This window comes from Melanostigma gelatinosum (genome assembly GCF_949748355.1).
Source record: "Melanostigma gelatinosum genome assembly, chromosome: 21".
Lineage (NCBI taxonomy): Eukaryota > Metazoa > Chordata > Actinopteri > Perciformes > Zoarcidae > Melanostigma > Melanostigma gelatinosum.
Window position 1 is genome coordinate 16,919,314 of NC_136654.1, and position 19,398 is coordinate 16,938,711.

The following is a 19,398-nucleotide window of genomic DNA, read 5'->3' on the forward strand; positions in this document are numbered from 1 at the left end:
CGACACGCAAATCATTCAACTGGTGTTGCATCTCAAGAGCCCTGTTTCTGTTTTTCTGGCCACTCTGCATTAAGGGCTGCAGCATTACATAATATGGTTGTATCCACAGTGCATCTCCTAATTCAGTCTGACCTGCTTGGTACATTTAGAAACCTGTAAAATAAAGTTCAAACGTCATTTTTCACTGCTGTGTCACCACAAACAAAATTCAATTCATCTTAATTGTATTGGGGTGGCGGCAGAAATCTTGGAAATTGATTCTCAACACTTAAGCTAATTAAGTGTAATTTTGAATGTGCCAAAACCTTTAAATCAAACCTAAATGTGGTCCTAATTCAACGTCTGACCCTAAATCCACATCCTGACCCTCGAAGAAGCCACACTTTGGGAACATTTCCCCCCCTGCTCAAAGCTGTTTTCATTAAGGTCAGAAGATGAAGCTTCACAGATGACACACACACACACACATACACACATGCTGCGTCTGTATTTACAGGCAGCGTCCTCACCTCTATGTCTCACATGGAAAAGGTCTTCCATGTGTGGTCGGCGTCTGGGCTGCGACCACAGGTCCTGGCTTCCGTATGCTTGCCAGCGCCGGGTCAGGGAGTTTGATTGACTTGTGCCTTGACTCACTTTGGCTTCCAGGAACTCTCCACCATCAATACACATCATCATCACTAGCCAGCCCTGTGTGTCTCAGTGTGTCTCAGTGTGTGTGTGTGTGCTTTCTCAACCAGTGCAGCACAGTGTGTCTCTCAGTTAAATCACATGGTTCGGCTTTTCCCCCGCGTGCTTGCTGCTTGGCCTATTTCCATGGTAACTAGCCGAAGATGTGGGGACACACACACATGCACACACACACATTCACACACACATGCACACACACAGGCCACATAAACAGCGCAGGGCTTGCCGGAGCAATCTCGGTTGTGTGTGGCTGTAGGGTGCAGTCAGAGAGAGGATGTGTGATCACACACTCCACACAGGCTCAGCGGGAGACACACACACACACACGCACGCACACAAGCACGCACACACACTCGCACAACACTGTATGCTGAGACAGAAGCTCAGGATGCTGTGCTGTAGAGAAAAAATGGCACACAGGGGCATGCTAGCCAAATCCCTTTATAAATCCTCCGGCAATTTAGATGTGTTTGTTTATGGATGAATGTATCAAAGTGAATTTCTGTGTTTTTGTTTTTATGGAGATGGATAGTTAGATAGACGGACGGATAGAAGGATTTGTGTGAGAATCTGTCAGTATGCAGTAGGACTATGTGACATTGCAATGTTGCATAATGTTTCCTTCTATATTTGCTCTGATGCGTTTCTCTTGCCCTCCTTGTCACGACATCACCCCTACCTCTGTCCCACCCCTTCATCGCCCCGCTATACGCCACCCAAATCCCATGTGGCCATCTCCATAGCGACAGCCCACGCTGCTCGCCGCAGCATCCCTGCGCCCTCTGGCCTTTAGCCAAGGGGGATGCTGTGGCGGCAATGCAACCTGGCAATCGGGCGAGGGAGCTTTGCCAAAAGTGGGGAAGCTATAGGGGAAATGGGAGGGAGGGTGGAAGAGGGGAGCGGGGGGGCACTGCGGATCTGTTATACTGCCCTGTGCTGTTATGCAACTTCATGTACACACACACACCCAAGCACACTTACTGTAGGGTGACAAACACACACAAACTGCCTATTTGTTCTCCCTCACTCACACATTTCAGAAGCTGTGGATAGCGATGCTGGAGCCAGTATAAGCTCCAGATAATGTCCCTAAGTACCGATTATGAAAATGACATAACAGATTTCTCCAAGCGGCCCCTCTGTCATATCACTGATGCAGTGCTTCTCTGTTCAATGTGGTAATTTTCATGACTCATGGTGCGTAAGATTTCTGGCCACTAAGGGGCAGAAGAACATCAAAACAAGCAGACAAACACACAGACACTTCCTTAGCTTTAATAACTGTCATGGCTAAGGTGTTAGCACACAGTTACCTGCTTAAATATCATCCAGGGAGCAGCATTAGCATTCATATAGTGTTGTTTCCAGCATAACTGACTAACTAAATCCAATATTCACTTTCCTTTTAGCTCTGTTTTGGTCTCAACCAACCTCTGAGAAATATATCTGCTTGTTTAACGTTAGCTGCGAAATGTTCAACTATCTCCGAGAGCTAGTCGCTAGCTGTGTCTGCCTGCTTTTTGTTGCTGAGTGGATTGTATTCAGTGGGTTTATTAAAAATGACGAGAATAATTCGACTAAACTGTAAAGAATCTATGCACTAAACCAAGGATAATTAGCTTAAAAGGCTAAAAGGCAACACAAAGCTACAAGTGTGTGTGTGTTAATCCTTAGTGATTTTGTCACACTGCATATTGGATTTATTGATTAATGCAGGTTAAATGTTGATTTAATCCTTAAAGGCAACGTAAAGAATATTCGCTATGTCCTTGTTTGCCAAACGCATTTAAAAATTGACCACATTTTTGGGTTATGCTAGGTTCGAATTCTTCACAGTTAGCTAGTTAGCTAAGGCCATACAGCTGAGCTCGCCTGTCACAAGTTAAGGGTAGGCTGTAGATGACATCTTTTGGCCATTTAAGTAATTTACAAATTGTCAGTGTGTCATCATCAATGCGATGAGATCAGCTCAGCAGCAGAGGTTACATTTTCAAGCCAGGAGAGGGAGTCTAACCCCCAAAACAGTATTGATCTTTTTGGTTTTTACCAGTTTTGCTGACAATGTTTATGCTACTGATGGGACTCTCCATACACAGTAGGGTATTTTATGCAGTATACAGTTAACAGCTTAAAAAACATGTTTTTGAGTGTGTATTACCAGCTGTTTTGTATGAGAAGTACTAACATGTTGGTCTTTGTGTCTTACAGGCAAAGTGAAAGAAGTGAAGAAAGCATTGACGGGGTCCCCACATGGGAGAAGAAGTGCTGCCTAATCAACATTTTGGACAAACTCTCATGTCCTCAAACACAAACTGCTAAATCCAAGGAGCTAAAAAAAGAAAAAGCCAACCGCTGGCTCCAGAAAGTGGACAGATTTTAAAGTAAAACACGGCTGGAGAGGGGGAGGGTTGTATGGGTGCCAAATCCCCATCCAACACACACCGCATCTCCTCGACCTACAGCCGCCGCCGCCTCCCTCCTCTTCCTCCCTCCTCTTCCTCCCTCCATCTCCTCGTCCTCCTCCTCTGTTTTTCTCTTATTCTCCCTCGTTCTCTCTCATGGGAGTGACATAGAGGCCTTCGCTTGGTCTGCTGCCCCGCCCCTTCCCCGCCTCACCGTGGATACGGGGGCGTCCAGGCAGTGATGTCGTGGAAGAGGAACTACTTTGCGTCGGGTGGCGGAGCAGTAGGCGGGGTGCAGGGGCTGGTGACCCCGAGAACCATGACCTCTATCGCACCCAGCAAAGGCCTGAGCAACGAGCCGGGACAGAACAGCTGCTTCCTCAACAGCGCTCTGCAGGTCAGTCGGATCAACACACGCAAGTATTAGGGGAGTAACATGTTTTTCATGGAGTATTTTATGACTGTGTCGCGCTCTTGACTGGCCTCAACCAAACCAATTATCAGAAAAGTGTCGCACTCTGGTCCAAAGGCCACACATAAAGCTGAGCATGTTTTATTATTATAGTCAGCAAAACTTTATGGCCATTGATATGTAAAAACTAAACTAAACTTTTCTGAAAAAGTTAAATTAAACTAAAACTACAGCAAAAACCCTGAAAACGAACTAAAACAATACAAAGATGAAGACACCAGTTTTTAGAGACATTGAATATGATGACTTGATTTGATTTTATGTCACTTTAACCAATTACTTATTATTATTACTTATTATAATCTATCTCCAAAAACTGGACAGATGTGGTAAAAAAAAGGGCACAATTTCTAGACTGATTACCTGGTCAGCGTGTGAATATTCTTATGTTAAACCTGAAAATTGTCATTTTAATGTTGTATCAGTGTTTCATTTCAAATTCAACGTACTGGAAAAATGTGTAACTTTAGTGGCACTTAATAATGCACCCTGCCATGCAAAATAAAATGAACAATGTCAGTGCTCTGACAGCTTTATTGTGCTTTATAGTGACCGCAATAATGTTTCCTGTGAAGTGGCATTAATGACAGAAGCTGTGTCCTAGATACTCTTCACACTTGCATTCTAAGACGAATGTAGAATTTTTTTTTCTGCAGTAAATTGATATTTAAGCCTGACAGGGATGAGATCAGGCGCCACATTAACGGGTTGTTTGCGTGTGTCGGCGGGTTTTGCCAGCGCTGCCGGTCTGGCGTCAGCGTGGACATCCAGTCTGTGTGTGGAGATGCTTACACTGCGCTGCTGCTGCTGCATCTCCTCTCTCTCTCTTTACACACACACACAGCTCTCCTCCCTCCTCCCAAGACCTCCAGCTGGCACAAACTTACCTTCTGTACATACACACACACACACACACACACATAAATGTCTCTTGACTACTGGCTTGAAAGAGAGAGAGAGGCAGGAGTAAGCTGAGGAGGGAGGGGGATGATGGGGCAGAAGCTTAGGGAGAGTTGAAGAGCGCAGAGGGATAGACTAGAAGAAGAAAAGTTGCTGAAGGACGAGAAGAGGAGAAAGAGGGATGAGGAGTATGCAGTATGAAAAGACTGAGGAGAAGACTAAAGGGGATACTGTCGGGAGAAAGAGTGGAACTAAAGAGTCTGATAAGGTAGGGGGCAAAAAGGGAAAAGGAGAAGAGAAAGATGAAAAGACATCGTGAAGGACATACGGTATATTTCTGTGAGAAAATGCCTCAATAAAGGCATGCAAAAGCAGCTTCAATGGGGAGAGAAGTGAGCCATTTCAAGGACACGCACACACAAGTGCACAAAGAGGGGAGAGGGATGTTTAACAGGACACAGATGAGTGAGGATAAACTGAATGTTAAAGTACTGAGATGCTCGTTGGCTGTTTCACTGTGTATTTATAGGTGTGTGTGTGTGTGTGTGTGTTCCCGTTTGCTCATACTATCTGAATAGATTTAAAGCGTGCGTAGGTGAAGAATAAGGGGTCAAAGTTTAGGTTCACAACAGACTACACTGGCAGTTCAGCTGCATCTACGATTGATCGTTTGTTTTTTTAATCATTTACCAATTAGTTTCTTTGGTCTTAAATAGTGAACATCCAGCACATTTTCCCAGAGCTCCTGCCGATGTCTTGAAATTGCTTTGATTTGTGTGGCCAACAGTCCGAAACCCAAAGATTTTCAATATAAAGTGATACAGAATTACTCATGAATCAGTTCAAAATTTGCTCTCAACGAATCTGCTGCCGTTTGCTGTTCATTGCACTCATTGATAGTGAAATACTCTTTGCTGCCTTCTGGCACCCATGGGCCCATTGGGCACTTAACCCCCCGCTGCTGCAGTGGAGCTGCTGGGCAGCAATAGCAGCAGCAATAGCAGCGGTGGTTGTTTTGTCTGCATGTGTGAAATTGAATGAGCGAGAAGGAAGGTGCTGTGAGGTAAAGTGTATGAACACGCTCAGCAACTTTTCTCGGCGTCAACACGGTGTAAAAATAAATGTAGCTAAAGGAGTTATAGGCTTTGATGAAGCAGAAACACATGGGTTCACACATCCAGCAGTGTGTGTGTGTGTGTGTGTGTGTGTGTGTGTGTGCGTGTGTGTGAGATGCAGAGTAAGGAAGAAATATTTATTATCAGCAAGAATTCCTCGTTCATTTGTACTCACATTTTGCCATGGTAAAGGGTTACCAAAACTTATTTGTAAGTTAAACAGCCGTATATATATATATCTGATATATATCTAATATATTTTGTTATCGTGTGCTTTTAATAAAATGTTACTGAATCTTAAGGTTGGACGTTCTTGGGCGGAGGGTCACAGTCCGCTTCATACAAAGCCACCATCTCTCGCAGTGAAGAAAACCATTGAGAAAAAAATAAACGTCTCAATTATTTGACAAAGCAGAAAGAGAGCCAAATATACATCCTTGATGCTACAAGTAGTATCACAGAAACTACAAATCAAACGAAGAACAACTTATGATGTTTACTTAAAGGATCTCAAGTCACAAAAATGTTGCCGCTAAACGTATCAGTGAAACGTTCGTTGAAAACGTAATTAGTTTGTTTTCCACTGAAATGTCCGATCATGCAATGCAACATTTCCTGGTTATATTCAGACACTGTCAGCACTTGGTTAAGGCCTGCATCATCAATTTATATCTATATATATGGATTTAATTATTAAAAGTAAAAAACAACAACATTCCCTTCGAGAATAATCCAGTCAGCGATTACGTTTACCATCGCAGTGTAATTAGGAAAACTATTGAGTAATATAGAAACGTAATTTGTAGGAGACCGGATTGCGCTGCAGCTGGAGGAATGCCAATAAAACACTGACATTTTCCAGCCAAATACCTTATTTAAGTATTTCTGCTGATGGTGTTCTTTACATTAGAGGATACAGGATCGTGTGCTGCTTGGATTGTTTTACTCTTCTGCTCGGCCTCCCAATGAGGTCGAGCAGCAGTGCAGGATTTAGCAGGAAGAGGAGGTAATAGGAGACTGGAACAGGAGGAGCAGGGGGAGGTCGAGGAGGGCAGGAATCAACCAACACAGCCAGGAACAGCAGTGTGAGGCAGCTAGAGCAGATTATGAGAAGGAGAGCTCGGTGGAACAGAAAGATACCTTTATTGTGTCAATTAAATACGATTGCTGGCAAAAAAAAGTGCCTTTAACAATTTTGTGGTTGTATTTGTGCACGGATACCATTTTTGCAACAGCAGCTATTAAAATAATGGATGCCAGTTTAATGAGGCTGCATAATAAGTGGTTTACAAGTCATAACTAATTGATTTCTTTATGTGTAATAACTGATTTATTTATGCTTACTGTTCAGTAAGATGTCCGTTATGTCATGTTCAATATAGTTGTTTATCAGGGAGAACAAAATCTATTTATTGCCAACAGAAATGATTGGCTTTTGCAACTTCAGACCATTAAAAAAAGCAACTAATTAATACTTAATAACTCTTTATAACTGATGCATTTTGGAACAAAAATGTGAAGAATTTACAAATCATCACACCAACTAACAACACTGAAGCTACATGTTAGTTAAGCTTTAATTATTCAGGGAGTCCTAGAGAAGTCCTAAAATCATATATACAACACACAACTCAAAAAAACTGTATATTACTGTATATATATATATATATATAATAGGGGTGTAACGATACGCGTATTCGTATTGAACCGTTCGGTACGAGGCTCACGGTTCGGTACGCATGATGAACCGAATACGTTTGAATAATAAAAAAATTCAAATAAAAAATTAATATATATATATATATATATATATATATATAAATATATATATATATATATATTTTAAAACCTTTATTTAACCAGGTAGTCCCATTGAGGTTAAAAATCTCTTTTGCAAGATGTAAGTAACAATACAAGATGTAAGTAACAATACTACATAACATTAAGGAGCAGTTTTTGTTTTTTATGCTTATGTGTTGCTAAGAAGACACCCCAGAAGATGAGTCACTCAGGTATAGTTCCATCATTGTTCAAAGTCAAAGAATAACTTTATGATGTTAGTTGTAATGAATAAATATATTTTTAAATCAAGTACATTTCTCTGGCATTTATAGTTTTCTACTGTACCGAAACGTACCGAACCGTGGTTCCACTGTATCGTACCGAACCGTGAGTTTTGTGAACCGTTACACCCCTAATATTTATATTTAAGAAGAACTTTGAAGTGAGACTTTGTCACTTGAAAGATCAATTAACGCATTCCTTTTTTACCGCGTCGCGTGTGTGTTTAAGGAGGGACAAACACATTGCATTTCCTGTTGCTCCTTCACAATAAAAGCCAACCTGTGTTTTAACAGTTGAACGCTTTTAATGCAGAGCAGCAGGAATGCCTGTTTGCATTAGCAGTAATTTTATGGCGTAAAAAGAATGAACAGTAAAGGCGGATATTAGATTAAATGAGCAGGATTTCATGCCTGCAAGGGAATTTGTTATTTTTTTAGATTTCATTCATCCAACTTTTTCCAGGATAGTCCCATTGAGATTTAAAATACGGCCAAGACAGCAGCGTAACAGCTTCACACATAAAAGCACAAATAGTGAATGGCAGACTCCGATATTAAAACTACTATTTGGAGAGATACTTATGAATATAAAGACATTGAATTACTATGGCACAAAAAAGCAGCCTATATATCGCATTAAAAATGGGGTTTGGTTTCATGAAAATCTGAAGGATTGTAACTTTAAATGTCTTGGCAGCTTAGATAGCACGGCCTTATAAATGAAGAAAAGAGCTCGAAACTCCAGTATTTTATCTCGCAATCTACTTTTTGACTTCACAAACAATGAGACACCCAAGACCACCACAGCCAATAAAATACGGGCATTTCTGCCTCCGGCTTCATTGCTGAGATTTGTCTGTGACTTCAATTACACTGTTAACGAGCAGCTTAAAACACGGGCTGATGCGGCTAATTTCTATCCCCGTGTATGTTTCCATCACTTTGTATGTTCGTTAGTTATACTGTAGTTTCTTTTCTCTGAGATGCTTCTGCAGATAAACCGAGAGAAGTTAAAAAGGGGAGGGGAGGGAAAACCAAATGACTCAAATGGGAGACGAACAGAGGAAGAGATAGAGGGGTGTGTTTGGAGGAGGACAAAGAGACGGATAGATAGATACGGATGAGGAGAGATGGGCATGGGCAGCAGTGTGCCCTCCTTGTGGCTGCTGCAGTGCTGTGCAGGGAGCCGATTCATCACGACCAAATAAACTACAGAGAGAGGAGGAGAAAGAGAGAGAGGAGGAGAAAGAGAGAGAGGAGGAGAAAGAAAGAGGGGGGGAGAGGTAGAACGCATACACTAGCGTCAGCATGCAGCCTGGCATGCAGCCCCCTTTTTCCTCCACCTATCACTCTATCCTTAACACACACACACACACACACACACACGTTGCAGACTTGTATTATTGTGGTGTTTGTGTGCGTGCATGTAGATCTACAACTGTATGTGCATTCTGTAGGTGTGTGTGCTGCAGTCGAAGCCTAAGGGACAGTGTTGTGTCAATATTATCTTGCAGGATGCTGAATGAATGCACTAAGAGCTCTTTCCTCTAATTAAGCAGAGAGAGAGAGAGCGAGAGAGAGAGAGAGAGAGAGAGCGAGAGAGAGAGGACACAAGGAGACCTGAATCATGCAGACCACTTCTCTACTAGTTCTCATGGGTTCCTCCTCCTTTCTTTTTGCTTTGCGCTGGTCGTTTTTCTGTCCGTCTGTCCCACTGAATCCCTCCCTCTGACTCTTTTTGTTGCTGGAAATATACAAAGTACGCACTCAGTGGGAGCTGCTGGGAAAAACGATTAGCTGGATGTGGCTGAAAGCCACACAGAGCTGCGGACTGGAGTTTTGATTCTGTGCAACCAGCTCACATTTCAGGGAGTCATTTGATTCAATGGGAGTTTAAGAAATGTAGCTTTGTTTTTTAACGCCACATGGAGTTGTTTTTTTTACCCTAAATCTATACATGTGAGTTACTGAGCATCCAAAGTCAGACAAAGCATCAGCATAAAGTCATGAATAAAGGATTGCAGCATCATTTCTCACATATGCAAATGAAATCAATGGAGAACTGAACTGAAAGCAGCAGCTTCACTTGTTATTGTGACAGTAACGTCTGACATCCGACATCCAGATAATCTAGTTCACAAACCTTTTACAAAAATAACTTTTCCTTCCAAATCTTTCCATCTCTGTCAGTCGCTATTCCTGGCTGCTGGTCACCCAGAAAGCATGTTTCGTGAGCTGTCCACCAACAGCCAACCGTGAGCTGTCGTGTCAATAATCTTCGCTACGGCATAACTGCATATTTAACAGGGTTGTTTAAGTTGGTGATTACAGTGTTTAGTGCTTACTTCTGTTTCAAAACACAATTTCATATTGCCTTGTTGATGTTGAGTGAAACATTATTACAGCGATATTATAAAAAGACAGGAATGAGCAAATCATGTGGCCCCCTTGGCCCGTGTTTCAGGCACCCCACGGTGCCGTGACACCCATTTTAGGAACCACTGATCTAGATACAGATCGCTTTTTATTCATGTGTAAATGAGACTTTTTGATTAGTTTGCCAGTGGGCTGAAAAAGATACGAATAACTCAAGCAAGATCCTGGTATTCAAAAAAAAAAAAAAGCAGCATCTTGAAAAAATGATTAAGAAAGTTAAAACATGAATTGTTGCAAGTAGAGTCTGGACTGTCCTCCATCTTCCTCCGTGAAACACTCAAGATGAAATCTCACACAATTATACTTTCAATTTTAAACAGTTGTTGCTCAGAAAAATGAAGCAGAGAGGCTGAAAGAAGGTCTTAGTAAAACAGGGTTTACCTTTTTTAATGCAGTCGCCAGCAAATTGCAAGCTGCATTTGCATTCCTGTAACTTTTCATGCAATCAGAGCAACTGTTTGCCACTCATCTCAATCGGTAAAGTATCACAAAAAGGTGATATTGCGATACATTGCCTTTGATATACAGTACATCCCAGTTGCTTTATCTCCTTTTGCTCTGTCTGTAAATGCGTGTTCTGTCTCCCAGGTTCTGTGGCATCTCGACATCTTCCGCAGAAGCTTTCGCCAGCTGACCACACACAAGTGCATGGAGGACTCGTGTATCTTCTGCGCTTTAAAGGTACAAACACTCCGGCTTTGTACTCCAATGGCTTGTGGAGGTCTTAGGTTTTAAGCAGCGACAATGACTCTGGTGTGTTGGCCCTGCTGTTTTCTTTCCTTCTGCTTCACACACAAACATTGTTGCCTGAAATGTAAACCAGAAGTCAGGGCTGAGGTACGTTTACTGAAGCGATGTACTTATGTGAGGTACAAGTACTTTGCTTGAGTGTTACTGCATCCATCAGACTAGAATACCATGATACAAAACCTTATGAACTCATGTGACATATATGTTGTGTTGTTTTCTCTTCTCTTCTTCTGTCTATTATTGTGTGGTTATACCGATCCCCTAATAAACAGCACTGGAGATTCTTGCAGGGGGGTTTTGTAACCACCGCAATACTTTTTATTACTTTTTTGGAAAAAAGGAGAGACAAAAGAGCATTCGCAAGCAAAAGGGAGACCAGCTTCATTTGTACACTTCCAACAGTGAATATAGAACTATCATGGTACCTGTGGCGTTACTGTTTCACTGTTTTCCCTCCTTCTTTGTTCTGTGCTTTACTTTGTAACCTCGTTTCATCATTTCTTAACATCTTCCTTTCTATTTCCCGCTTTTTCTGTCCTTCCGTTCTTGCTTCCTTCTTTTTGTCCTTCTTTCCCATCACTGTAGACTTTCCTTTCCTTTGTCAAATGACTCTTCTCTTCTTCACAAGAAGTACCTTTTTCTTGTAATTACTTGACAAATGACTTGTTTACTTTTAATCACTTTGAATGCAGGACTTTAAGTTGTGATACCGTAGTTTTTTCTCTGCAGTGTTGCTTCTTCTTCGTCGTCCTCCATCGTGTAAAACACATCACGTACTTTGCACCAGACGCTTTTTTTTCCCAGTAAAGAGCTGCCTTACAATATAACGTAGTTTGGGGTTGAATCACCGGTGTGTTTCCTGCGGCTGCTGATAGAAAGTAACCGAACAGAAGACGAACATGCGGTGAAACCCTCGTAATGAACGAGCCTTATGCAGCTCTGCTCCAGCCATTTGTTGCATCAATGATGACAAATATGTGTCTGAGTGAAGGGAAGTGTTGTGTGTCATGTGCTGTTGTGCAGTAGTGTTTGTGTGCGTGTGTAGGAGCGTCGTTGTGTGTGTTCTACACGCTGTTGTGTCTCCAACGCTTCTCTGTAATTAATTGGCTGACTGAAAGTGCTGAGCTAGCACAGCCCACGCTGGGATGCCACACACACACACACACACACACACACACACATACAGGCTTGTGGGTGTGTGTGCGTCGGCCGTCGGTGTACAAATCAAAGGTATCGTCACCATGTTCACACTGTCCTGTCAGTTGTCAATAACCGTCCTGCCGCCGTCTCTCCTTTGTCAGAAGAAGATGTAACGTTGTCCTCACAGTCTGTTCGTAGCCGGCGGCAAAGCAGATAAAAGTCTGAGAATAACTGGGCGAGACGCGCACCAAATGAACTTTAACGGCGTGTTAAGTTTTCAAACAATCCGTTTTAGACAACCTAAAGAGATGAATGATGATCGTGGGTTCTTTTATTTTGGAGGGATTGTGTGTGGATTTGGGTTTATCTGCAGCGGATAAAGACGCCTGCCTTTCTAGTAAACATAAGTTCAGAGGCTGCCTGCGGCTATCCCTCTAGAAATCACTGCAACACTTTATCTCTCTCAACAGCAAAGCACGCAGACACACACACATGCACGCAGATACCTGCACACACACACACACAAGAAATAGGAAGAGAGAAGAAGGAAAGGGAGAGAGGAGGAAGTGGGAGAGAAGAAAAGAGAAAGATGAATGAAGGTGGGAGTTGGTGTAGATTGTTCTTGTCTTCACACTTGGACCAGTGCATGCACACACACACCTACGCCTCCCTCTCTTATTCACTCTGCCTGCTGCCTCCCTCCCTCCTTCCTCTCCTCCCTCCCTCCTTCTCTCTCTGTAGGGTATATTCCCCCTCCATTCTCCTTGGCGCATTGCTGCAGTCAGCACAGCCACCATAACACATACACACACACACACACACGCACACACACACACATAGACACACACACACACACACCCTATTGCTTGTACGGTCTCTTTTTCCTCTTCTCTCTTTCTCTGTTTCTCTTTCTCCCTCCCTCTCTTCCCCCTTCCTCCCTCTCTCCCTCACACACACCTACACACACTCCCTGCCAGTAGGACTGCATTACCTTTCCCATTGCCAAATCTCAGCTTGCACACACTCATTCTGTTGCTTTGTAACATTTTCTCCCCCATCTGATTGCGGCTGTCTTGCTACAAAAATATCACATATGGGTTCTAAATTCTTTTGAAATAACCAAATACGTAAGGAGGGGAAATAAAACTCGATCATGGTTCGTGTAAAAAATAACGAGGTAGTTTAACTTGCGTAAATGAACAACAACCAGCTTTAACAGACTTTCTCACGTAAAGTTACCCAACAAGCGCAACAACGTTGTGTATGAAAGTTTGGGTAACAAGCGTAAAGTCAGCGTTTCTGGTTTCACATGGGACAAGAGCAGCGATCTCCTAAGTGAAAGTCCTGTGTTTGTTTGACCTGTCCCCTCCTACTCACTCTTAGCGGCCTTTCTTGCTTGTTGTACTCGTTATTGTACCACGTACTACGTTACCTGCTCTGGGACACGAACAGACAAACTGTGTTAAAATGTCTTCAGCGTTTCTCCGTCTTCAGGACGCCGAGCGACTTCCTGGTTCTCAGTGCAGCCATCTCTAATCAGTGATTGAATTACCGCTGGGACGGAGAACCAGCCGAGCACCAACCACTGCTCCGACACGTCGAGCTGGCTTGTGTTCATTTCTGTTTTGGGCTGTTTTTAGTGTGGGTCAAAAACAGTCGCTCGGGTTTTGGCTTTTTTCCAGCAGAAAATTCTTACCCAAAAAAAAAATCCGGTCATTTTTGTCCGTTGGCAATCGAGAGAAAGTTATCCGTGCTTCTATCTCTCCCTCTTTAGACGTCTGCAGCTCTCTTCAGTCCATAAGTTGCTCTCACTGCCGCTGCTTGAACTCGGTGCTACTTTTTATAACCATGTTTACTGCATTTAAATCACAGGTTCATCTGGATCAACCCACAACACAGAGTCATTTACAAGACTGCTACTTCAGTACTACTCAAGGTTATACTGCTATTACTGCGACTGCCACTATTTATGACAGTAATGACAACTAAAAAGTATTTAGCTCATACCTCCTCCAGGAAGACACCACAACAACCTAATGGTGACATTTTTATAACAATTTTAGATAAACGTGCACAAAGTCCTGTTCTTTTGGAGAAATTAACCCTGTGCAGGAATATTAGACTTCTTTACCAGAACGATTTGTGCGAATTTCAAGTGTGTTACTTATTTTGCTTTGAGTCGATATCGGCACCTCTCAAACGAATTGAATTCTAGTTGCACAATGCTTTTTATATTCTAACCCGATCCCTTGAGCCAGAAATGTTGCTGTTCATGGTTTGTTATCTTTTTTGTGGATAGTTTTACCTCCTCAGGCACAAACACTTCGAACACCTGAGCCGATCGGTTTACCAGCAGACGTCGCTTCAGTCTAACAGCTCAAAAAAACGTTGGGAACCAGTGGTTTTAGAAATATGAGCAGAAATGTGAAATGCTTTTTAAATAAGCAGGAAGCAGTGGAAGTAAGTACTGCGAAGACCAAATTTCTCAAATGTGTGTCATGAAGTTTTTAAAGATATCCTTTTTTCAAACAGGAGACACAAATAGGACCGACACCAGGTCCTTCTCGACAAGGGTCATTAGAATAGCACTCGCTGTAAGGCTGTCAGTCATCTGGACCTGCATGCAGGCAAACCGTGCAAAGCAGCTCTGTCCTCTCCAAACCGACTGATCCTCCTCTCACGGCTCTGCCCTCGAAACACACTTCAGTGGCCTAGCTTTCTCTCCGAGCCCCCTGCAACAGTTGGATTCGGTTTCTACTTTTCTGCTACAAAGCACTCGGAGAGCTGTTTTTTTTTTTGCCAGAGAAAAGTGCACTACAAATGCCATCTATTATTGATATGGTCTGATATCGAGGCCAGCTGTGATGTGAGGCTCGGCCGCGGCGTTTGTATTGGTCCGGTCTGGGTTTGTTGAGCAGCACTTTGGTTCCCGACACGTTGACAACTGGCTCCACTGGTTCTGTTTTACGGGTCAGTTGACAGAACACGGAATACGGGAGAAATGTGTTGAGAGGGTGTTGAGTGCACGGACTCTAACAGTTTTCTATTTTCTTTCAGGAAAAGCATTTATGGCATCAGTGAAATAAAGAATTAATATGTTTCTATACCTGTGTGTGTGTGTGTGTGTTTGCAGAGTATCTTTGCTCAGTTCCAGTTCAGCAGTGAGCGTGTGCTGCCATCAGATGCACTGCGGAGCGCTCTGGCCAAGACTTTCCAAGACGAACAACGCTTTCAGCTGGGTATCATGGACGACGCCGCTGAGTGCTTCGTGAGTCTGATACACCACACACACACACACACACACACACACACACACACACACACACACACACACATATACGAGGAAAAGGTGAGGAGTTGCCTAAAGGCTGATCTGAGTGAGTGTCTGAGGAACTCCCATCTTCACTGCAGTCAGAAATGTTCGGGGGAGACCCAGTTCAGCAGCCTGCCAAGCAACTTGTTGTGTGTGACTGTGTGTTTGTTAGGCAGCAATTTATGTTTGTAGGTTTATTTCACTGTTTTATGGTGCGAGGTGTTCCTTGTTAGTTCGTCCTCTTGTTCCTTTGAGCTGGTGCAGAGCACAGGCTCTATTTTAAAGCTACTACGAGGAACTCTCATTTGGTGTTGATTTTGGCGGTCCCCGTGGACAAAAGATTCCCTTTAGGAAAGCTCTCGTTTGAATGCAGCAGGTGTCTGACAATTGTCCCTGCTCAGTCTCTTTTCTGGTTCTCCCGTAACTCCCTTCCCTCCAGCAGCGTGGTGTCGGCGTTGACTCCCAGCGGTGGGAAGCTCTGCTCCTGCAGGTCAAAGGCGGCAGCGACGCTTGATCTGGGTTTGTCCACGGTCGGGTTGGTTAGCCGGAGGTCCTGCTGGGGTCTGAGATGAAGGACTTTCTGTTGAATGGTTTCCTGTGACTTCATCGGAATCCGACCCGGTGGCACTGATTACAATAATTTCCACATTGTGACTTCACAAGCAAAGATCTTCACATTGGTTTGATTCAACAATGAGTGCTGCATTTTTCAAATAGCAGGTGTCTCATTTTGGAATAATTCTTCTCATTTCTAGAAGGGGGAAATGAAGACAATAAAACACCATTCGTCACAGTTCTATTATTGTATTATGTCTTTGCACTTCCTCATCGTCTTCCTCTCTTCAGCTCTTCAGTTTGCTTTCTCTGCCTCTTTCTTTACACATAAAGCCCGTCACTGTGTGTGTGTGTGTGTGTGTGTGTGAGAGCGAGAGTGTGTGTGTGTGTGTGTTTTATGTGTGTGCATGGTCTGCGCTGTCTGATCGATTGGTAGTAAATGTGTTCAGTCAGGGAATCCGTCTGCTTCTTATGAAATATAGATGATGCTCCCACGGTCAGATTAACAGGAGCACCAACAGAGAGGAACGATCAAGCACACACACACACACACACACACACACACACACACACACACACTGTACATATGTATACAATACAAACAATCAACGATGCCAACTAACCACACAACACACACACATGAATTGATGTCTCTTTTGCTTTATGTGTGTCTCAGGAGAATCTTCTGATGCGTATCCACTTCCACATCAGCGCGGAGAGTAGAGAGGACATCTGCACAGCCAAACACTGTATACCACACCAGAAGTTTGCCATGACTCTGTTCGAACAGGTAGGACGTCGTTCGGTCCCGCTGTCACTTTTATTGGCTGCCGCACGGTTCACATTTGGGGCTGTAATTTTAAAAATGAAGAACTGTCCACACAAACATTTGAAAAACGAAGCTGAGGACGTGTTTGTGTTCGCAGTGTGTGTGCAACAGCTGTGGCGCCACGTCGGACCCCTTGCCCTTCATTCAGATGGTTCATTACATCTCCACTACATCCCTCTGGTAAGACCAGACACACACACACACACACACACACACACAGACACACACACACTGCAGTAAATCTGGCAGCAAGCTGAGGCTGGGTGGCAGTAAATGAAGGTACAGTGTGTTCTCTTCTTCCTCGCACGGGTCCCTGCTGAACACTAAACTGTGAGCACACACACACACACACACACATACGTGTATGTTCATACACATGCAAGAGCAGGTGAGCTCGTGCATAATGTCTCTCCCATGTTTGTGTGGATGTCAGCGCAGGTAAATCCACACGCAGGAGAAGCATCCTCCGAGCTGTCACACAAAACTCCCACACGCTCCGAGTCAATGAAATAAGGAAACGGGGGGAAGTAATCAACCAGCTGTTTGATTCAGTAGACCCAGGGGGCCACATGAATCTATAAGTGGAACAGTGGGTCGGAAAGGCGAACGAGAGGGAAAGAAGAGGATATATCACTCCATATGCCGTTTGGAAATGGAAGGCGGCAGAGGAAATAGAGGGGTGAATGGGGGCAAAAGTACAAATAAACACTGTGTGTCATGGTAGTTGTGGGGCGCAGCGGTGCCAGCGCTCTGTGTTTGTGCCTGTTAGCACTGCCAAGCTATTTTTACCCTTAGTGGAGCCTGTTGTTTACAGTCGAGATCGGCAAACATACAAAAGGCAACATGAGTAAGAGGGCAAGCAAAAAGACAAACCAACATTTCTAGTTCAAGCACATTCAGACAAAAGTACACAGAAGTGTGTTTGTCGCTGGTGTGTTGTTGTTGTTCTTCTTCTTTTGCCTTCTTTTCGCCTCGCATCTTCCCGTGCATTTAAAGAGGAGAGGACGAGCGAGAGGTTGAAATCGAGGGAGAGAGAGAGAAAGTACAGAAGAGGTTGAGTTTGTTTCGGGCTAATGGAAGGGGCGAGAGGACGGGAGGAGAGATTTGGATGTTTTTAAAAAATCGTTGTTCTTAAAGGAATACTTCACCGGTAAAAAAAAAAAAACAATGCTGATTCATTGCACAGATAATCCCACACGTGGTACTGAGCTGCACACAGGCTCGCACAAGTCCCTGTTCACGGATGATAATGATGTGTATTTGAGTTTGTCCTTCCGAGGACAATTGTACTTAAAAAATGGATAAATGCAGCTCAGTATGAAAGTTATTATGGTAGTTGTAGATAATCTATATAATAATGCTTCGGCACTGTTATTGCCCCCTGTAGGGAAATTAACTTTTAGCACGACTACTTTAGGAAGGTCAAAGATCATCATCCGTCACCGGGGAGTCAGAGTGAATCTTCTTCGCAGTCTTAATGACTGTTTACTCGAGACTCTAGATCTTCTTTTCTTTATTAAAGCAGATGAGAAAAACCCTGCGGGACTGACTCAGAGTCAGTGTAGATGTGTATGTGTGTGTATGTGTGTGTGTGTGTGTGTGTGTGTGTGTGAGAATGGCTGCCTTAGCAATACGCAGGGCCAGTTGAACAACACACTGTGGAATTAATAGATTTTCTACAGATTTTCTACCAAAAACACCAGAGGAAATGAAACAACCGCCTGCAAATTACCGCGCAGAACCACAAAGCAGTCAAACTCGACACGTTTAAAGAATGGAAACAGTGTTTCTGGTGGCCACAAGTCACATTTGGGCTTCACAATAGATGTTTTCTTCTGTTCACAAAAGCTCTCCTCCCGGGAAGCATGCACATTCACTGCGTTCACCGTTCTGTTGTCGTTGCTGTTGTTGTGTGTGATCCAATGCTGCAGTAACCAGGCGGTGAGGATGCTGGAGTGCAGAGAGAAAGCCACACCGGACATGTTTGGAGAACTGCTCCGCAACGCCAGCAACATGGGAGACCTGCGCAACTGCCCTGTGAGAACACACACACACACACACACACACACACACACACACACACACACACACGCACGCGTAACACACAGACGCACGTTTCGATGCACACACAGTACACTCAGCAACTTCATACTGTTAACTTCAGAATAAAAAGAATATTAAAAGAAGAGGGGGGGAAAAACAAATAATGATGTGAAAAGCAGGGTGAAAATCAGGTTATTAAAATATAATTCGCAGCGTAACCACTTCTTGCTTGCTTTTCCCCCTTATTTTTCTTGGTGGGTCTACGTTACATAATCAGCAGCTCGTTTGCATTTTCGTCCCATTTTTCTCCTCGCTTTCTATAACCGAACGCATTTCATGACTTCTCCTCATGACCTCCTTCACAGTAAAAGGTAATGATCATCATCGCCTCGCAGATGAACACGAGAGATTGTTTGTTGTGCGGGGAACAAGTCATTTTAAAATGCTCATTTGAGAAACAAATGTGGGTATTTATGGGTGAAAAAAAGAAGAAGAAAAAGACGAGCCTCAAATGTGTTGTTGTGTGCTGCATTGAAGAGAGATTACAGTAAGAGAGAGCGAGAGAGAGCGAGAGAGAGCGAGAGAGAGCGAGAGAGAGAAAGAGAGAGAGAGAGAGAAAGAGAGAGAGAGAAAGAGAGAGAGAGAGAGAGCGAGAGAGAGAGAGAGGGGAACGTGTATGATGCCTTTGTT

The 19,398-nt window shown here is 43.4% G+C and overlaps 1 protein-coding gene across 1 annotated transcript in view; it reads left to right on the forward strand.

Annotated features, from left to right (window-relative positions):
* Positions 1 to 3,333: 3,333 nt before the first annotated feature.
* usp54b (ubiquitin specific peptidase 54b) overlaps positions 3,334 to 19,398 on the forward strand; it is a gene marked incomplete at its 5' end in the record, with an annotated part of 36,410 nt that continues 20,345 nt past the window's right edge. Inside the window, 6 exons of the mRNA XM_079292701.1 lie at positions 3,334 to 3,489; positions 10,667 to 10,759; positions 15,102 to 15,236; positions 16,513 to 16,626; positions 16,763 to 16,845; positions 18,597 to 18,702. Coding sequence (XP_079148827.1) covers positions 3,334 to 3,489; positions 10,667 to 10,759; positions 15,102 to 15,236; positions 16,513 to 16,626; positions 16,763 to 16,845; positions 18,597 to 18,702 — 687 coding nt within the window. The remainder of the gene's footprint in view (positions 3,490 to 10,666; positions 10,760 to 15,101; positions 15,237 to 16,512; positions 16,627 to 16,762; positions 16,846 to 18,596; positions 18,703 to 19,398) is intronic.